The 17,766-nt window shown below is 45.3% G+C and overlaps 1 protein-coding gene across 6 annotated transcripts in view; it reads left to right on the top strand.

Moving 5' to 3' along the window:
• ZBTB8A (zinc finger and BTB domain containing 8A) overlaps positions 1-6,994 on the top strand; it is a 62,721-nt gene extending 55,727 nt beyond the window's left edge. For 5 of the 6 annotated variants that reach the window (XM_055255565.2, XM_055255566.2, XM_055255568.2 and 2 more), the window contains one exon: positions 2,342-6,994. In XM_055255565.2, the coding sequence (XP_055111540.1) occupies positions 2,342-2,674 (333 nt within the window). In that variant the 3' untranslated portion in view covers positions 2,675-6,994. The remainder of the gene's footprint in view (positions 1-2,341) is intronic. The other variant, XM_063627976.1, reaches the window with a different exon arrangement.
• The last annotated feature ends 10,772 nt before the right edge of the window (positions 6,995-17,766 follow it).

The following is a 17,766-nucleotide window of genomic DNA, read 5'->3' as shown; positions in this document are numbered from 1 at the left end:
TTACTATCTCAGGAGAAGTCAGAATTCATTCAAATCATGTACTTTTAATGTTTACTGGTTAATATGTCAACAGTTACGCACAGGATAATAACTGTACTAGTGGTAATTCCATACATTTTCCTACATATTTTACCAGACTATATTAGCTTTCTTGGATTTTTTTTTTTTTTTTTTTGAGATGGAGGCTCACTCTGTCATCTAAGCTGGAGTGCAGTGGCACAATCTCAGCTCACTGCAACCTCTGCCTCCTGGGCTCAAGTGATTCTCCTGCCTCAGCCTCCCGCGTAGCTGGGATTACAGGTGTGTGCCACCATGCCCAGCTAAGTTTTGTATATTTTTTAGTAAAAATGGAGTTTTACCATGTTGGCCAGGCTGATCTCAAACTCCTGACCTCAAGTGATCCACCCACCTCAGCCTCCCAAAGTGCTGGGATTACAGGTATGAGCCACCGTGCCCAGCTTCTTGGACTTTTTTACTGCATTTGGTGCCCTACTTCTATACTGTCCTGACTTTATTTAAATGAATATTCCATAAACATCGATTCAACATTATACGATTAATTTTTATAATTTTTAGATTAGAACCCATAATCTACTGTTCTGACAGCTATTGAACAAAGTTGTTTATTACTAATTATAATACATAATTATTCCTCAACTACAACTGTTTACCAAAGCATTTCACACATGTTAACTCATTTGGTCCTCACGTTAACCCTGTGAGTGATAGTTCCATTAGCCATAGGAAGCAAGCAAAGATAACACTAGGCTGATATGTAGAAGCAGCACCATAGTAGTTGTTTATGACGAGTGTCCAGTAGAATTAGTCAGGCTTCTCATCTGTCTGGGTGGTGCCCATATCTTACCAGTTAAATATTTTAACTGTCACCCTAAAGCAGGTTTATATAATGTTTTAAATCACTTGCTCCAAGATACATGGTAAGTGACGAAGATAGTAAATAACTAGAACCCCAAGCCTTCCAATCCCTGTGGTCCTCTTTCCACCAGATCTTTTATTAATAAAAATGGCAAGTTCTCCTTCTATCTTAAATATTGATAAATTTAAATTTATACAATATTTTTCTTTCTCTAGTAAAATAAAAAATTAATACACAAAACAAGAGAGATTCCACCCCCTGCCCCCACCTCAAATTAAGATATATGCAGCCTGGAAAACATAGTGAGACCCTTTCTCTACAAAAACATTTTTTTTTAATTAGCCAGGTGTGGTGGCATGCACCTGTAGTCCCAGCTTCCCAGTGGGTTGGGATGGGAGGATTGCTTGAGCCTGGGAGGCTGAGGCTGCAGTGAGCCGTAGTCACCACTACACCCCAGCCTGGGTGACAGAGCGAGACCCTATTTTAAAAATAAAAAGTATGCTGGGCGCGGTGCCTCACACCTATAATCCCAGCACTTTGGGCGGCTGAGGCAGACAGATGACGACGTCAGGAGTTTGAGACCAGCCTGACCAACATGGTGAAACCCCGTCTCTACTAAAAAGACAAAAATTAAAGCCGGGCGCGGTGGCTCACGCTTGTAATCCCAGCACTTTGGGAGGCCGAGGCGGGCGGATCACGAGGTCAGGAGATCGAGACCACGGTGAAACCCCGTCTCTACTAAAAATACAAAAAATTAGCCGGGCGTGGTGGCGGGCGCCTGTAGTCCCAGCTCCTCGGAGAGGCTGAGGCAGGAGAATGGCGTGAACCCGGGAGGTGGAGCTTGCGGTGAGCCGAGATTGCGCCACTGCACTCCAGCCTGGGCGACAGAGCGAGACTCCGTCTCAAAAAAAAAAAAAAAAAAAAAAAATTAGCTGGGCGTGCTGGCGCGTGCGTGTAATGCCAGCTACTCAGGAGGCTGAGGTAGGAGAATTGCATGAACCCCGGAGGCGGAGGTTGCAGTGAACTGAGATCGCACCATTGCACTCCAGCCTGGGCAACAGAGTGAGACTGTCTCAAAAATAAATAAATAAATAAATAAATAAATAAATAAATAAATAAATAATAAAAATAAGTAAATAAGTACATGGCACATAGTGTTTGCAATTATTATTATCATAGGAAGTTACCTCAGATACCAAATGCTATTGGATTAAGGGATGGGTGAAATTATTATGTCATATTAATAATAAAAAACATGATAGCCACTATTTAGAGAAAACTGATGTTTAATATTTCTGTGACATCAATTTACCACTAAAAGCCTTGATCTTTTTCCAATAATAGATGTTAATTTGAGTTTAATGCATGGCTTTGAACATCTTAAGTTTATGAACTGGTACCTAAAATATCAAACTGTCCTGCTTTTGAAAAATCACTTTTATCACTATTTAAATCTCTACACAGATTCACCAGGCATGTAAACTCATCTGCAGAAAATGTAAACGTCATGTGACAGATCTAACAGGGCAAGTGGTACAGGAGGGAACCAGGCGCTACAGACTGTGTAATGAGTGTCTTGCAGAATTTGGCATAGACAGCCTCCCCATTGACTTGGAAGCTGAACAACATCTTATGTCCCCATCAGATGGAGATAAGGATTCCAGATGGCACTTGAGTGAAGATGAGAATAGATCCTATGTGGAGATTGTAGAAGATGGGTCTGCTGATCTGGTCATCCAACAGGTTGATGATAGTGAAGAAGAAGAAGAAAAAGAAATTAAGCCCAACATTAGGTAGCTGTAATTGAACCAACAGAGCTGGCATGTCTGCAATTTACATTGGCTTCCTGTATCTCTCTCTTTCTATGGTCGGAGTCTAGTTGACAAATTTATCACACTGACTTTAAAGAAATGATCTGATCTAACTTGCATGCTTTCCGAACAGGCCATTGTGTCCATTCTGAACTTTGTTGCCCTAAAATGTGTTGCTGCACTGGACAGAAAGAACTAGCTTGAAGTTGGCATGATGGATGAACAATGATCCTCTTTCTTACTTTATTACAGAGATACCCTTTTTCTTTTAATATTGGAGGATCTACTTAGCAAACTTTTTTCAAAGAAAATACTTCAAATAAATTCACCACAACCAAACTTTATGTAAGACAATTTCAAGGTGTTTCAAAAACACGTACACTACCAATGTTTAATTTCACAGGGAACCAGTTAAGAGCACATTTAAGGATCTGGCAACCCACCTGACTAAACAAATTAGTCTTTCTATTAATTTGAGATCTGAAACAACCTGTCATTACTCTGATATCCTGAACGTTTAAGGATTATGGAAGAAGACTAAAATGTTTGAAATCATTCATATTTGAAATTTTTATCATTAGGTTAAAAATTACTCTCAGTATTGTTAAAAAAAAAAAAAAAAGTAGAGGCTGACCAAAGATTATATACAGATATTTTCTTAAAGCAGGAAACTAATGTTGCCTAAAAGTCAAGGCAGTTTGTGAAGATGATCTGTCAATATGGTTATCCATCTCTCTAAAGAAAAACAGACCAGGCGCGGTGGCTCATGCCTATAATCCCAATACTTTGGGAGGCCAAGGCAAGCGGATCACAAGGTCAGGAGTTTGAAACCAGCCTGGCCAACATGGTGAAACCTCGTCTCTACTAAAAAATACAAAATTAGCCGGGCATGGTGGTGGGTGCCTATAATCCCAGCTACTTGGGAGGCTGAGGCAGGAGAATCGCTTGAACCTGGGAGGCAGAGGTTGCAGTGAGCTGAGATCACACCATTGCACTCCAGCCTGGGCAACAAGAGCGAAACTCCGTCTCAAAAAAAAGGAAAACAAACTAGGAGGTTCTTACCATATATGAGTGATTTCTAATGTTTATGTAGTGCTATATTATTTATAAAGTACTCTGTCACGTATTTTCTCAGTCATTGAGGTGGATACTATCTAATTTACAAATGAGGAAATTAAGGTCAGAAAGTCTGAGAGATAAAACTGATGATTGGACAGGGTCTGATTTTAAACAATCCTCTTTCAACCTTCTCTCCATGTATGTCTCCTGAAATGGCAAAGAATAGAAGTCAAACCTCACCAGTTGGCAGTAATTATAAAAATAAGCCAATCAGAAAGTATGAAAGGAAGACTTGAATCATTTTCAACAACATACAACATCTTGATCTAGAGATTTTCAAATAGTGCTAAGTAATGTCCCTACACTACCTATTGGTATGTTTTTATGTCAAGTTATTTATATGTAAATTTAAAGTATAAAACTATTTGAACAAATTATTCACTTAAATACGTTGAACATTTTTGCTTCTCGTTTATATAATATTTTCAAAACAAACTTTTCTCTTAGTATACAAAGTTTAAACTTCTCCCCTTTGGGCTGGGTGCGGTGGCTCATGCCTGTAATCCCAGCACTTTGGGAGGCTGAGGCGGGTGGATCACCTGAGGTCGGGAGTTTGAGACCAGCCTGACCAACATGGAGAAACCCTGTCAATATTAAAAATGCAAAATTAGCCGGGCTTGGTGGTGCATGCCTGTAATCCCAGCTACTTGGAAGGCTGAAGCAGGAGAATTGCTTGAACCCAGGAGGCAGAGGTTGCAGTGGGCCAAGGTCGCGCCATTGCACTCCAGCCTGGGCAACAAGAGTGAAACTCCGTCTCAAAACAAAACAAAACAAAAAAATTCTCCCCTGCATAAATTATGAAACATTCCAAAATTACAGCTAAATTAGAGAAGCATTGTTTTAGTTCTAAAGGTAAAATCTAAATATCCAAAGTAAAGAACTGAGCTTCATAAAGGTCTCTTCTGCAAGTTATCACAGTGAAGCCTGATAGAATTTCATTGTATATGGAGAGGCTCCATCTATTTTACTGTATTTTTTTTGAGACGGAGTCTCGCTCTGTCGTCCAGGCTGGAATGCAGTGGCACAATCTCGCCTCACTGCAAGCTCTGCCTCCCAGGTTCACACCATTCTCCTGCCTCAGCCTCCCGAGTAGCTGGGACTGCAGGCGCCCGCCACCACTCCCGGCTAATTTTTTGTATTTTTAATAGAGACGGGGTTTCACCGTGTTAGCCACGATGGTCTCGATCTCCTGACCTCGTGATCCGCCCACCTCGGCCTCCCAAAGTGCTGGGATTACAGGCGTGAGCCACCGCGCCTGGGCAATTTTACTGTATTTTTAAATGCCATTTTAAAATGCTATGACATACCTCAAAATGATACTTTTTAATGTTATTATTTTCTCTTGTTCTTTCATTAATTATTGTCCTTGATACCAATTTCTAGGCTAAATTGGTTACTTTCTTTTAAAAAATTTAAAAATAGATGAATAACCATTTGTTTCATGGTACTTAATTGAGACTTTTTCAAGAGTCCCCTGATGGCACATTTCCAGTTGCTTCAAGACTGGATGATGTGCACTGAGTTCTCTGTTCTCCCAACATGGCTGTTCCTAAATCAGGATTCTGGTTTTTTTGAGACGGAGTCTCACTCTGTTGCCCAGGCTGGAGTGCAGTGGCGTGATCTTGGCTCACCACAACCTCTGCCTCCCGGGTTCAAGCGATTCTCCTGCCTCAGCCTCCTGAGTAGCCGGGACTACAGGCACGTGCCACCATGCCTGGCTAATTTTTGTATTTTTAATAGAGACAGGGTTTCGCTATGTTGGCCAGGCTGGTCTCGAACTCCTGACCTCGTGATCTGCCCACCTCAGCCCCCCAAATGCTGGGATTACAGACGTGAGCAACCGCACCCGGCCTAAATCAGGATTCTTAACAACTAAAGTGTATCTGAATGAGGAAGGAAATGCTTGTCATTCTCTAGTCTTACCCGAGTAATACTGACACCTTTTGAAATTAAAACGTGATTTTTTAGTTGTTGGAGCCAGTAGGAAAAATGGCTGATTTGAACTTTATTCATATAAATGAAGTAGTGCTTGCATGTGTATACTCTAATGCACTTTAGTCTATGATCTAAATGTCCTTTTATGCTATAATCTTCTGCATGCAAACTTTACATACATCAGCATGAATATCCAACATTCACTGAACACAGTGCCACCAGCACTTGTAATTGCCTTTTCAGAAATAATGCTTTCTCATAATTGTTTATAACAAGCATCAAACTATCCCCACAAAACAACGATCAAGTTCACCAAACGAGACAGAGAATCTGTTGTATCATTTTAACATCATAGAAGAACATTTAAGACATGTTTGTAAGTTGTAAATAATGACTCCAGTTAGAGCATATATATCTAAGACGTTAGAGACCAGTTCTTTTCTAGAGTGAAACTGTCTATTGATGATTTGAGAAAATTGAATTCTTTGGTTTTTACATGTGGGCAAATGTTACATAGGGGTATAATCTGTTTAAATAAGCTTTATTTATGCCAAGGATTTTTTTTTAATATCGAGACTTGGTTAGACCAAAGTTTGCTCTTGCAGGAATGCCATTTATCAGCTTCTGAATGCCCTTCTAACTCCATTACCCTCAAGAGTGTCTGGGTATAGGATGAAGCATTACAAAAAGAAAGCACCACTGCAGTCATGCCTAGTGTCTGGAAGAAACAAAATGGACTAGATGTGCAGTTTAAAACAATTTTTTAACCTGAGAAACTCTTCAAATGAATTGCTTCCTAAAGATGCTCAAATTTAAGGGATAAACTCTAAGATCAGAGCTGCTGTGGTTAAAGCCTCCAACAAACCTTTCCCCAGACACCTCTGCAGAACTCAGGTGCACAATGTTGAAAACCATGGAATTAGACAACTTCCTGAATTCCCTTTGAGCCTTGCAGCCTCATGTCGTTACTCCTGTTACTCACCGTGCTTATAAGCAGGTAACCATATGGTCTCTTAGTGAAGCAAATCACATCCTTAGCACATGATGTTCCTTCTATGGGTATCAGATCTTAAGACTTTTTAAAATTTAGGAACAAATTTTTCAATATTATGTTTTCAGTAATGCAATCAAAATAAGCATAGTTACTGTTTTCTGTGTGGCTAAATACTGCCTAATGGATGAAAGAAGTTTGGTGCTTCAATTATTTATGAGCTCAGAACTCAATTCATTAAAGTTATTTTGCCAAGTCATACCAAGGTATATTGAAATTTCCACTCATATTAGTTTTTAAAACTTTTTTTAGTCCTAAAATTAATAAGTATGGAAAATCACTAAAAGCAGTGTAGGATAAGATGTGTTTAACTGGCCGGGCGCGGTGGCTCATGCCTGTAATCCCAGCACTTTGGGAGGCCGAGGCGGGTGGATCACTTAAGGCCAGGAGTTCGAGACCATCCTGGCCAACATGGTGAAACCCCATCTCTAGTAAAAATACAAAAAAATAGCTGGGCATGATGGTGGGTGCCTGTAATCCCAGCTACTCGGGAGGCTGAGGCGAGAGAATTGCTTGAACCCGGGAGGTGGAGGTTGCAGTGGCCGAGATCGCGCCATTGCACTCCAGCCTGGGTGACAGAGCAAGACTCCATCAAAAAAAAAACAAAAAAGTGTTTAACTGGGAAGGGTGATAATAATAGAATAATAGGTACAGGAGGACCAAACTTTAGATTATAAACAGAAAGTTTTATGTTATTTTATATGAGTGTATCAGTATTACTATGTATCATTTATATAGCATTTTATATTCGCAAAGTGTTTAATAATTTTTATGTTATTCTTTACATATCTATGAAATAGGACAGTTTTTTTTTTTTTTTTTTTTTTTGAGGCGGAGTCTCGCTCTGTCACCCAGGCTGGAGTGCAGTGGCGCAATCTCGGCTCACTGCAAGCTCCGCCTCCCGGGTTCACGCCATTCTCCTGCCTCAGCCTCTCCGAGTAGCTAGGACTACAGGCGCCCGCCACCACGCCCGGCTAATTTTTTTGTATTTTTAGGAGAGACGGGGTTTCCCCATGGTCTCGATCTCCTGACCTCGTGATCCGCCCGCCTCAGCCTCCCAAAGTGCTGGGATTACAAGCGTGAGCCACCGCGCCCAGCATAATAGGACAGTTATCCCACATGAAAGGTAAATAAATTGAGGCATGGAACAGTAAAAAAAACTAAGGGTCAGGCGTGGTGGCTCACACCTGTAATCCCAGCACTTTGGGAGGCCAAGGTGGGTGGATCACTTTAGGTCAAGAGTTGGAGACCAGCCTGGGCAATATAGTGAAACCCCTTCTCTACTAAAAATACAAAAATTAGCCAAGCATGTTGGTGGGCACCTGTAATCCCAGTTACTCTGGGGGCTGAGGCAGGAGAATTGCTTGAACTCAGGAGGCGGAGATTGCAGTGAGCCAAGATCACGCTACTGCACTCCAGGCTGGGTGACAGAGCGAGACTCATCTCAAAAAAAAAAAAGAACCTAAGACAACCCAGTTAAATGGTAGCAAAAAATGGGAAAGAGAATGATGACATTTTCTGAATCCTAGACCATCAGCCTAATTCACTGAGGTGTATTGTGTATCACTCTATTTTATAGATGATTTTATACAAGTAACAGTGGATTGTTTTAAAGCTGATGTCGTTGTATGTGGATACATTCTATATAGAATAAATGTTACATAAAGGATGTGACTTTAGTTATGTCACAGGATCCTTAGGGTGTTGCTTTGCCACCAGCCAGAAACCTCTTGGCTGGTGGCTCCTCTGCTTGGGTTTTGCTTGTGCCTGCTGGGCTCATTCCACCCATGTGGCCTGGCAGGCTGTGCTCCACTGGTGGTACCGGCCTGGATCTCATGCCTGCCGAGGGTGAGCCAGGCACGGAGTGACGGGTGTGTGAGTGAGCGAGCGTGGAGTCCGGCCACTGCATACAACCAGGCGCACTGGCTGCAGCGGGGTGGACAGCTCTAGGCGCTGGCACAGGCACCAGCTTCATGCGAGGCTGCAGCGGGACCAGACGTACCGAAAGCGGCTTCCGCTGCGGGCACCAGCATCTGGACAAGGGGAATGCAGTGGCCCCCGAAATCTCAGAGATGCCAGGAACTGCAGAGCCCCAAAGAGGGTGTTAACAATGTCACAGCCCTGGCTCAGGGAGCCCCGAGGTCTGGGCTGCCAGAAGGGCTGCAGCTCTTCTCTCCTCGTCGCCCCCAACGTGGTGAGCAGGGGGCGTGTTTCAGCCCTGCTTATGTTGCAGCTCTTTCAGTCCACCATTTGGTGGGTCCCGAGTTCTTTTCCTGCATCCGAGAAGAATGAGGTACGCAGACAACCGGAGGGTGAGCGAGGCGGAGAGGAGCTTCACTGAGCAACAGAACAGCTCTCAGGAGACCTGAAGCAGGTAGCTCCTTTCCACAGGCAGGTCGACCTGGTGAGTGTCCGGATGACCAGCTCTCACCCAAGAGGAGACCTGCAGGCAGGTCCTTTTAAGGAGACTCAAAGCGGGTAGCTCCTTCCCGCAGCTGGTAGTCCTGACAGCCGGCTGAGTCTGCCGAGTCCAGGGGTTTTTATGGGCTCAGAAGGGAGGAAGTGCATGCTGCTTGGTCCATGGGTGTCCATGGGCAACCCAGAAAACACCACAAGTTCTTACTCCAGCCCTGGACTGCACCAGGAACTGCCAGACCAACCCCAGGCTTCAGGCATTCCCTGGCTTGAAGGTGGGATTTCACTGGGAACCCACCCTTTTCTACCCAGGAACCTGTCTGCCTCCTGCCATCAACATGCCCTCCATGGTGCCCAGGCTGTGCCAAGGGGCACCTGCAGGCCTGAACCGAGCCACCCTCATCAACCGCCTGACTGGCCTCCCTCCCACGCACATGGGTGCCCAAAGTTTAGAGGGGGCTGAGGTGGCAGGGGGCTGGCGTGTCAGTGCCACCTCTAGCATGCTCAACCTGGCCAGGTCACGACAACACCTAGGTTTGGCCCAACTTTGCTGTGCAACAGAGCAGGTGCCAGGAGCAGAAAGAGGCCAGGGAATGGGAGCAGGCACTTCCGAGCCTGTGGGCGCTAGGAGCTTCCCAAGCCCTGAAGAGTGCAGGGATGCCCAGGTCTGGAGCCACAGCTGGGCGGCTGTAGCTGTGCCCAGGAGTGTGGGACTCTAGCCCTGCCAACTCAGTAGGGGCAGGGCTCCTGCCTGTAGCCAGCCCCTGTGGGCTCCGTGGAGCCGTGAGCCTCAGCTGCGTTTCCCCCACTGCAGCTGGCATCGCAGCAGCGGCTGTTACAGACGGGCCACTGATGCCCTTAGTTACAAGAGTTTTAATGATAAAATTCAGGTTATCACAGAAATGGTAGTATATAGCCAACTGTTTTACATATTATGAAGTATAAGTAACATATAATTTTTTTTTTTTTTTTTTTTTTTTTGAGACAGAATCTCGCTCTGTCACCCAGGCTGGAATGCAGTGGCGCGATCTCCGCTCACTGCAAGCTCCGCCTCCCGGGTTCACGCCATTCTGCTGCCTCAGCCTCCCGAGTGGCTGGGACTACAGGTGCCCGCCACCACGCCCAGCTAATTTTTTGTATTCTTAGTAGAGACGGGGTTTCACCGTGCTAGCCAGGATGGTCTCGATCTCCTGACCTCGTGATCCACCCGCCTCAGCCTCCCAAAGTGCTGGGATTACAGGCGTGAGCTACCACGCCCGGCCGTAACATATAATTTTGATACAGGAGTTTCTTAACTATTCCTGCTAATGGACCCATGAATAGGCCAGAAAAATGAAATCCACTGAGGATCTATAAACTTCATTTTCACGTCAGCCTTCTCCCCACAGAACTGTATTAATGCCACCAAAAAAGTAAAATATTTAAATATAATGTTAACAAGTAATAAACCACACACAGCAATAGAAGCAAAGGGACTGTTGAAGTCAAAATATCTTGAAGTCAAAATATTTTGCAATTACTGAAATAGTATAACACTTTTCCCTACTTTTTTTTTTTTTCAAACCATCAAAATCCATTGCATACTTTTTCACCTTTAAATAGGAAACCAGAGACTGGGTATGGTGGCTCACACCTGTAATCCCAGAACTTTGGGAGGCCGAGGTGGTCGGATCATTTGAGGCCAGGAGTTCAAGACCAGCCTGGCCAACATGGTAAAACCCCGTCTCTATAAAAAATACAAAAATTAGCCTGGCGTGGTGCCGCATGCCTGTAATCCCAGCTACTTAGGAGGCTGAGGCACAGTAATTGCTTGAACCTAGGAGGTGGAGGTTGCAGTGAGCTGAGATCACGCCACTGCACTCCAGCCTGGGTGACAGAGCAAGACTGTCTCAAAAAGAAAAAAGGAAACCAGAGACCAGGGAAATACCCTTTACCTTTACCTTTGCGCGTAGCTAGATGATTTGCAAGCAGAATTTTATACTTTGCCTGCCTTGCTCTTTCAGATTTCCAGATACACAATTCCATTATATAGTTTCTTGATTTTCCCATTGGGAAAATCATTTATTTCCTTGTTGATATTACTTACAACTACTTATTTTCTTTATTAAAGAGAAACTTATTTTTATTCAGCCCATAAGGGGAAAAAGGGAACAACATTTCTGCCTAGACCAGAGATCCTCAACTTTGGTCGCACATTGGAATCACCTGTGGAGCTTTTAAAGTACAGATGCCGCCGGGCAAATCCAAATCTCAGGCAGGTGGGGCTTGGGTGTCAGTATTTTTGCAAGCTGGGCTGGCCGGGCGCGGTGGCTCACACCTGTAATCCCAGCACTTCGGGAGGCTGAGGCGGGTGGATCAGGAGGTCAGGAGATCGAGACCATGGTGAAACCCCGTCTCTACTAAAAACACAAAAAATTAGCCGGGCGCGGTGGCAGGCGCCTGTAGTCCCAGCTACTCGGAGAGGCTGAGGCAGGAGAATGGCATGAACCCAGGAGGCGAAGCTTGCAGTGAGCCGAGACTGCGCCACTGCACTCCAGCCTGGGTGACAGAGCAAGACTCTGTCTCAAAAAAATAAATAAAATAAAATAAAATAAAATACAGATGCCTAGGCAAATCCGAATCTCAAGCAGGTGGGGCTTGGGTGTCAGTATTTTTGCAAGCCAGGCTGGCTGGGCGCGGTGGCTCACGCCTGTAATCCCAGCACGTTGGGAGGCCAAGGCGGGTGGATCAGGAGGTCAAGAGATGGAGAACATCCCGGCCAACATGGTGAAACCCCATCTCTACTAAAAATACAAAAATTAGCTGGGTGTGGTGGCGGGCACCTGTAGTCCCAGCTACTCAGGAGGCTGAGGCAGGAGAATCACTCAAACCTGGGAGGTGGAGGTTGCAGTGAGCTGAGATTGCACCACTGCACTCCAGCCTGGCGACAGAATGAGACTCCGTCTGAAAAAAAAAAAAAGCTAGGCTGGATACAGTGGCTCATGCCTGTAATCCCAACACTTTGGGAGACTGAGGTAGGAGGATTGCTTGATCCTAGGAGTTTGAGACCAGCCTGGGCAACATAACAAGACGCAGTCTCTACCAAAAATTTAGAAATTAGGTGGGCGTGGTGGCACATGCCTGTAGTCTCAGCTACTCAGGAGGTTCAGGTGAGAGGATCACTTGAGTGATCACTGAGTGAAGGATGCAGTGAGCTATGATGGTGCCAGTGCACTTCAGCCTGGACGATACAGCAAGATCTTGGCTCTAAAAATAAAAATAAATAAATAAAAGCTTCCCAATGTTTGTGACATGCAAAATAGAGCCCATTCAAGGTTTCCCTCTGTCCTCCCCATATAGATGCCAAGGAGACGCAGTAGGACTATTCGACCTTGCAGTCCACTGGTTTTCAACCGTATCATTAAGGAAAATTTTAAAAATAGAGGTGTCCAGTCCAGGAAAATATTTATTTTTGTAAAATTTCAAGACACACTGCATGTTCCATTATCTAAGGTTTTTAATAGAGACAAGTAATATCGACACTCTAATAAAATAATGAGTAGTCTTAAAATATCCCATTTTTATTTTGGGATGCATTTGCATTTTATTTGATTATGGGTATTGCATTCTGGGAATTCACACAGTATTTCAAACCAATAAAAGAACTATGTAATGAATACGTGACTGAAATACTACATACTGAAATTTTACAAGCTTTAATATTTTCTTTTTAAAGAAAGGAACCAGAACACTCCAAGCTCTGTAAAAGCTCAATTGCTACACATTAGAATTCCATAAAATAATTGAATTAAGTCATTCTTAATAGTTCCAGTTAAATGGAATACTAGAGAGGCAGGAAAATACTACTGTATTATTTAAAGAAGACTTCAGATGAATTTGGAAACAAAGCAAATTTCTCTTTTATGTTATTTCTTCAAGAATTACCATTTTAAGGCCGGGCGCGGTGGCTCAAGCCTGTAATCCCAGCACTTTGGGAGGCCGAGGCGGGTGGATCACGAGGTCAGGAGATCGAGACCATCCTGGCTAACACGGTGAAACCCCGTCTCTACTAAAAAATACAAAAAAATTAGCCGGGCGTGCTGGCGGGCGCCTGTGGTCCCAGCTACTCGGGAGGCTGAGGCAGGAGAATGGCGTGAACCCAGGAGGTGGAGGTTGCGGTGAGCCGAGATCGCGCCACCGCACTCCAGCCTGGGGGACAGAGAAAGACTCCGTCTCAAAAAAAAAAAAAAAAAAAAAAAATTACCATTTTAAAAAAAAGCTTTAAAAATAACTTAAAACACAACTTTTAGATAGAGTACCATTTTCATTCCCGCCTTGAAGGTTATGTTTGCAATCCATTCATGACAAGTGTATCTCTTCAGTCTCCAACAAAAAAGAATTTCTTCCAATGACCAAATGGTACTTTCTTGCATATTTTTTTTTTTTTTTTTTGAGACGGAGTCTTGCTCTGTCGCCCAGGCTGGAGTGCAGTGGCGTGATATTGGCTCACACCTCCGCTTCCCAGGTTCAAGCGATTCTCCTGCCTCAGCCTCAAAGTAGCTGGGATTATAGGCATGGGCCACCATACCCGGCTAATTTTTGTATTTTTGGTAGAGCCGGGGTTTCGCCATATTGGCCGGGCTGGTCTCAAACTCCTGACCTCAGATGATCCGCCAGCCTCGGCCTCCCAAAGTGCTAGGATTACAGGCGTGAGCCACCACGACTGGCCCGTAATTTTTTTTCTTTTTATTTTCTTGCATAATTTTAAAAGGTTACATGCTGAGTCCAGGCACGGTGGCTCACAACTGTAATTCCAGCACTTTGGAAAGCCGAGGCAGGTGGATCACTTGAGGTCAGGAGTTCAAGACCAGCCTGGCCAACATGGTGAAACCCCATCTCTACCAAAAATACAAAAATTAGCCTGGCGTGTTGGTGCACACCTGTGATCCCAGCTACTCGGGAGGCTGAGGCAGGAGAACAGCTTGAACCCAGGAAGCGGAGGTTGCAGTGAGCTGAGATTGTGCCACTGCACTCCAGCCTGGGCAACAAGAATGAAACTTCTTCTCAAAAAACAAAAGAAAAGATACTGTGCCTTTTGTTGCCTATCTGAATTGATTTTAAACTTTTTCTGTATACTGAGGAAAAAGTCCACAAAAAACTCAGGAGTTGAAAACCCCACCTAAAAGTATTAGCACCACATGTTAAAAAATGAAAGCCTTGAGATATGGCCACATTGGTTCACTCCTGTAATACCAGCGCTTTGGGAGGCCGAGGTGGGAGAATCACTTGAGGCCAGGAGTTCGAGGCCAGCCTGGGCATCAGTGACATTCTACCTCCACCAAAAAAACCCAAAAAATTAAAATTAGGCGGGCATGGTGGCACAGGCCTGTAGTCTCAGCTATTTGGGAAGCGAAGCTGGGGCAGGAGGATCGCTTGAGCCCAGGAATTCAAAACTGCAGTGGGCTATGATTGCGCTACTGCACTCCAGCCTGGGCCACATTGTGAGACCCTGTCTATTAAAAAAGTAACAAATACATAAAAAAGAAAGCCTGGATTTTTTTCTCCCTAAACAATGGATATCACCTTCAAGAAGTGACCCCTCTATAAACCATGACTTTATATATTATTTTCAGGGATGACTATGCCAGTGAGCAAGATTAAGGGGTAGAAACTTTTCAGTTCTGTTTTTCCTCACAACTACTTTTCCTGGAAAGTTATTCAGTCTAACAGCTAGACCCCCCTCCCCCAACCTCCCCCGTCGGAGAGGCCTGGGATTTACCAGACACTCCTAAAGCTAGATTAGCTAGACTCTGGGGGCGGTAGGGGGAAATAGACATTTTTCTGTCGTATGTAGTGGACGCCTTATAAAAAACCCACATTTGGCCCGGCGCGGTGGCTCACGCCTGTAATCTCAGCACTTTGGGAGGCCGAGGCTGGCGGATCACCTGAGATCAGGTCAGTCTGGCCAACATCGTGAAACCCCGTCCCTACTAAAAATACAAAATTAGCCGAGCGTGGTGGAGGGCGCCTGTAATCCCAGCTACTCCGGAGGCTGAAGCAGAAGAATCACTTGAACCCGGGAGGCGGAGGTTGCAGTGAGCCGAGATCGCGCCAATGCACTCCAGCCTGGGCAAAAAGAGCGAAACTCCATCTCAGAAAAAAAATATAAAAATAAAAATATAAAAATAAAAATAAAAAGCCCACGTTTGCCAGGCACCGACTAGATCCAGCACTGTCCTCATTTAAAACAGTTGGACTTGGGAGGTTGTGCACTGGAATGACTAACCTGGAAGCCACGCCACGACTCAGGGGCGGCGGGGACTCGAATCCGCGCGATCAGATGCCGCGGCAGGTGCTTAAGACCTGCAGCCTAGAGAGCGAGCTATCTTATCCCCACTTTAGGAAAAGTTGTGTGGTGTTACTTAAGGTTGTGACATTGTGCTCTGTGAAGTCACTTGCGTCCCCGACACCCCTCAACTCGGCTGGGACTGGCCCGTGCCCTGCTCCCGGACCTCGCCGCGGCGGCCAGTAGGAGGCGTCGGCGCCCCAGGAGTCCGCGGCCGAGCCAATGGGAGACGCGGGAAGGACCGGGGCGGAGCCTGGACGCGCCAGGCCGGGGAACCACTCCCGTGGGATTTGGCCAGAGGCATCTCACTGACGTCCTGTCGCCCAGGCTGGAGTGCAGTGGCTCGATCTCAGCTCACTGTCACCTCTGCCTCCCGGGTCGAAGCGATTCTTCTGCCTCGGCCTCCCCAGTATCTGAGATTACGGGCGTGCGCGACATGCCCGGCTAATTTTTTGTATTTTTATTAGAGACGGGGTTTCACCATGTTGGCCAGACTCGTCTTGAACTCCTGGCCTCATGTGATCCACCCACCTCGCCTCCCAAAGTGCTGGGATTACAAGCTTGAGCCACCGCGCCTGGTCTGAAGTGCAGGCTTTTGAATATAGATGCTCAACTAAGATATGGGAGAAAGAAAGCTAGATTAGCACAGGAAAAAGCCACAGTAGGTAAGTAGGAGAAGGGAAATAAGTCTAGAGAAGAGAAAGGAGAGGGAAAAGTAGAAACGAGTGACTCAGCTTGCCCAGCTTAATAAACTAAGATTCCAGCTACCATGTCACTTGTGCAGATGGCACGGGCTCCCAGGGTTGTCTCTAGAATGATGACAGCCCTTCACCAAGCACTGTGGACCTTTTTTAGAATTAAAGAGGGGGCTGGACACAGTTGCTGACGCCTGTAATACCAGCACGTTGGGAGGAGGAAGTGGGAGGGTCGCTTGAGGCCAGGAGTTTGAGACCAGCCTGGGCAACATACTGCCTTTACAAAATTATGACTGAGACAGTGGAAAGAGATCTAACCCGACGCCATCTTGCTTCTAACCTCTAAGCTGTCCTTGTTCATTCCTGGGCGGAGGCTGAACTAACTTCGGGAGAAACTTATAGTTTATAGTTTAAAACAAAGATGATAACAGCCCTTTCCCAAAACAAACCTCCTTGCCTGGGGACTAGGCTGCCTTTGTAGGACTAAGAAATTAGCCACAAGATTAGAAATTATGGTTTAGGATTCATGCAGCTGGAGATTATAAAATCTTGACCCTCCCTAAACTGCTCCTCAGATCAGTGCTTGAGATATTTTGCAGACCCTGCACTTGATGGATCAGCTGGGACCATCCGGATCGATAAACTGGCTCATCTGATCTTGTGACCCCCCCTCCCCACCCACCCAGGAACTGACTCAGCGCAAGAAGACAGCTTCCACTCCCTATGATTTCATCTCTGACCTGACCAATTAGCACTCCCGGCTCACTGGTTTCCCCCCACCCACCGAGTTGTCCCCACCCACTCTCATCCCCAAATGCTGGGCAAACTTAATTGAGTAATAATATAATGGTCTCCCGCAGAGCCAGCTCTGCATGAATTACTTTTTCCCTATTGCAATTCCCCTGTCTTCATAAATCGCCTCTGTCTAGGCAGCAGGTAAGGTGAACCCACTGGGTAGTTACACTGTCTCCCAAAAAAAATAGCAGTCAAGCATAGTGACACATGCCTGTAGTCCCAGCCACTCAGGAGGCTGAGGCGGGATGATCACCTGAGCCCAGGAGTTTAAGGCTGCAGTGGGCTACGATCATGCCACTGTACTCTGAGCAACAGAGCCAGACCTTCTTTCTAAAAAGAAGGCTGGGCACGGTGGCTCACGCCTGTAATTCCAGCACTTTGGGAGGCCGAGGTGGGCGGATCACCTGAGGCCAGGAGTTCCAGACCAGCCTGGCCAACATGGCAAAATCCCCTCTCTACTAAAAATACAAAAATTAGCCAGGTGCAATGGCGCATGCCCATAGTCCCAGCTACTTGGGAGGTGAGGTGGGAGAATCATTTAAACCCAGGAGGTGGAGGCTGCAGTGAGCCGAGATCGCACCACTGTACTCCAGCCTGGGTGACAGACTAAGACTGTCTCAAAAAAAAAAAAAATGTTATGCTAGAGTCAGATTGGAAAGTAAGTCATGATATATAGGGTTAAATAAAACTCATCTGATGAAAATTTATGGTTTGTAGGGCATGATTCCCCAGACCTCTTAGAT

This window comes from Symphalangus syndactylus, chromosome 12, assembly GCF_028878055.3.
Source record: "Symphalangus syndactylus isolate Jambi chromosome 12, NHGRI_mSymSyn1-v2.1_pri, whole genome shotgun sequence".
In the NCBI taxonomy this organism is placed as follows: domain Eukaryota; kingdom Metazoa; phylum Chordata; class Mammalia; order Primates; family Hylobatidae; genus Symphalangus; species Symphalangus syndactylus.
Note: the sequence above shows the minus strand (reverse complement) of the source record. Positions and strands in the feature narration are given on the sequence as shown.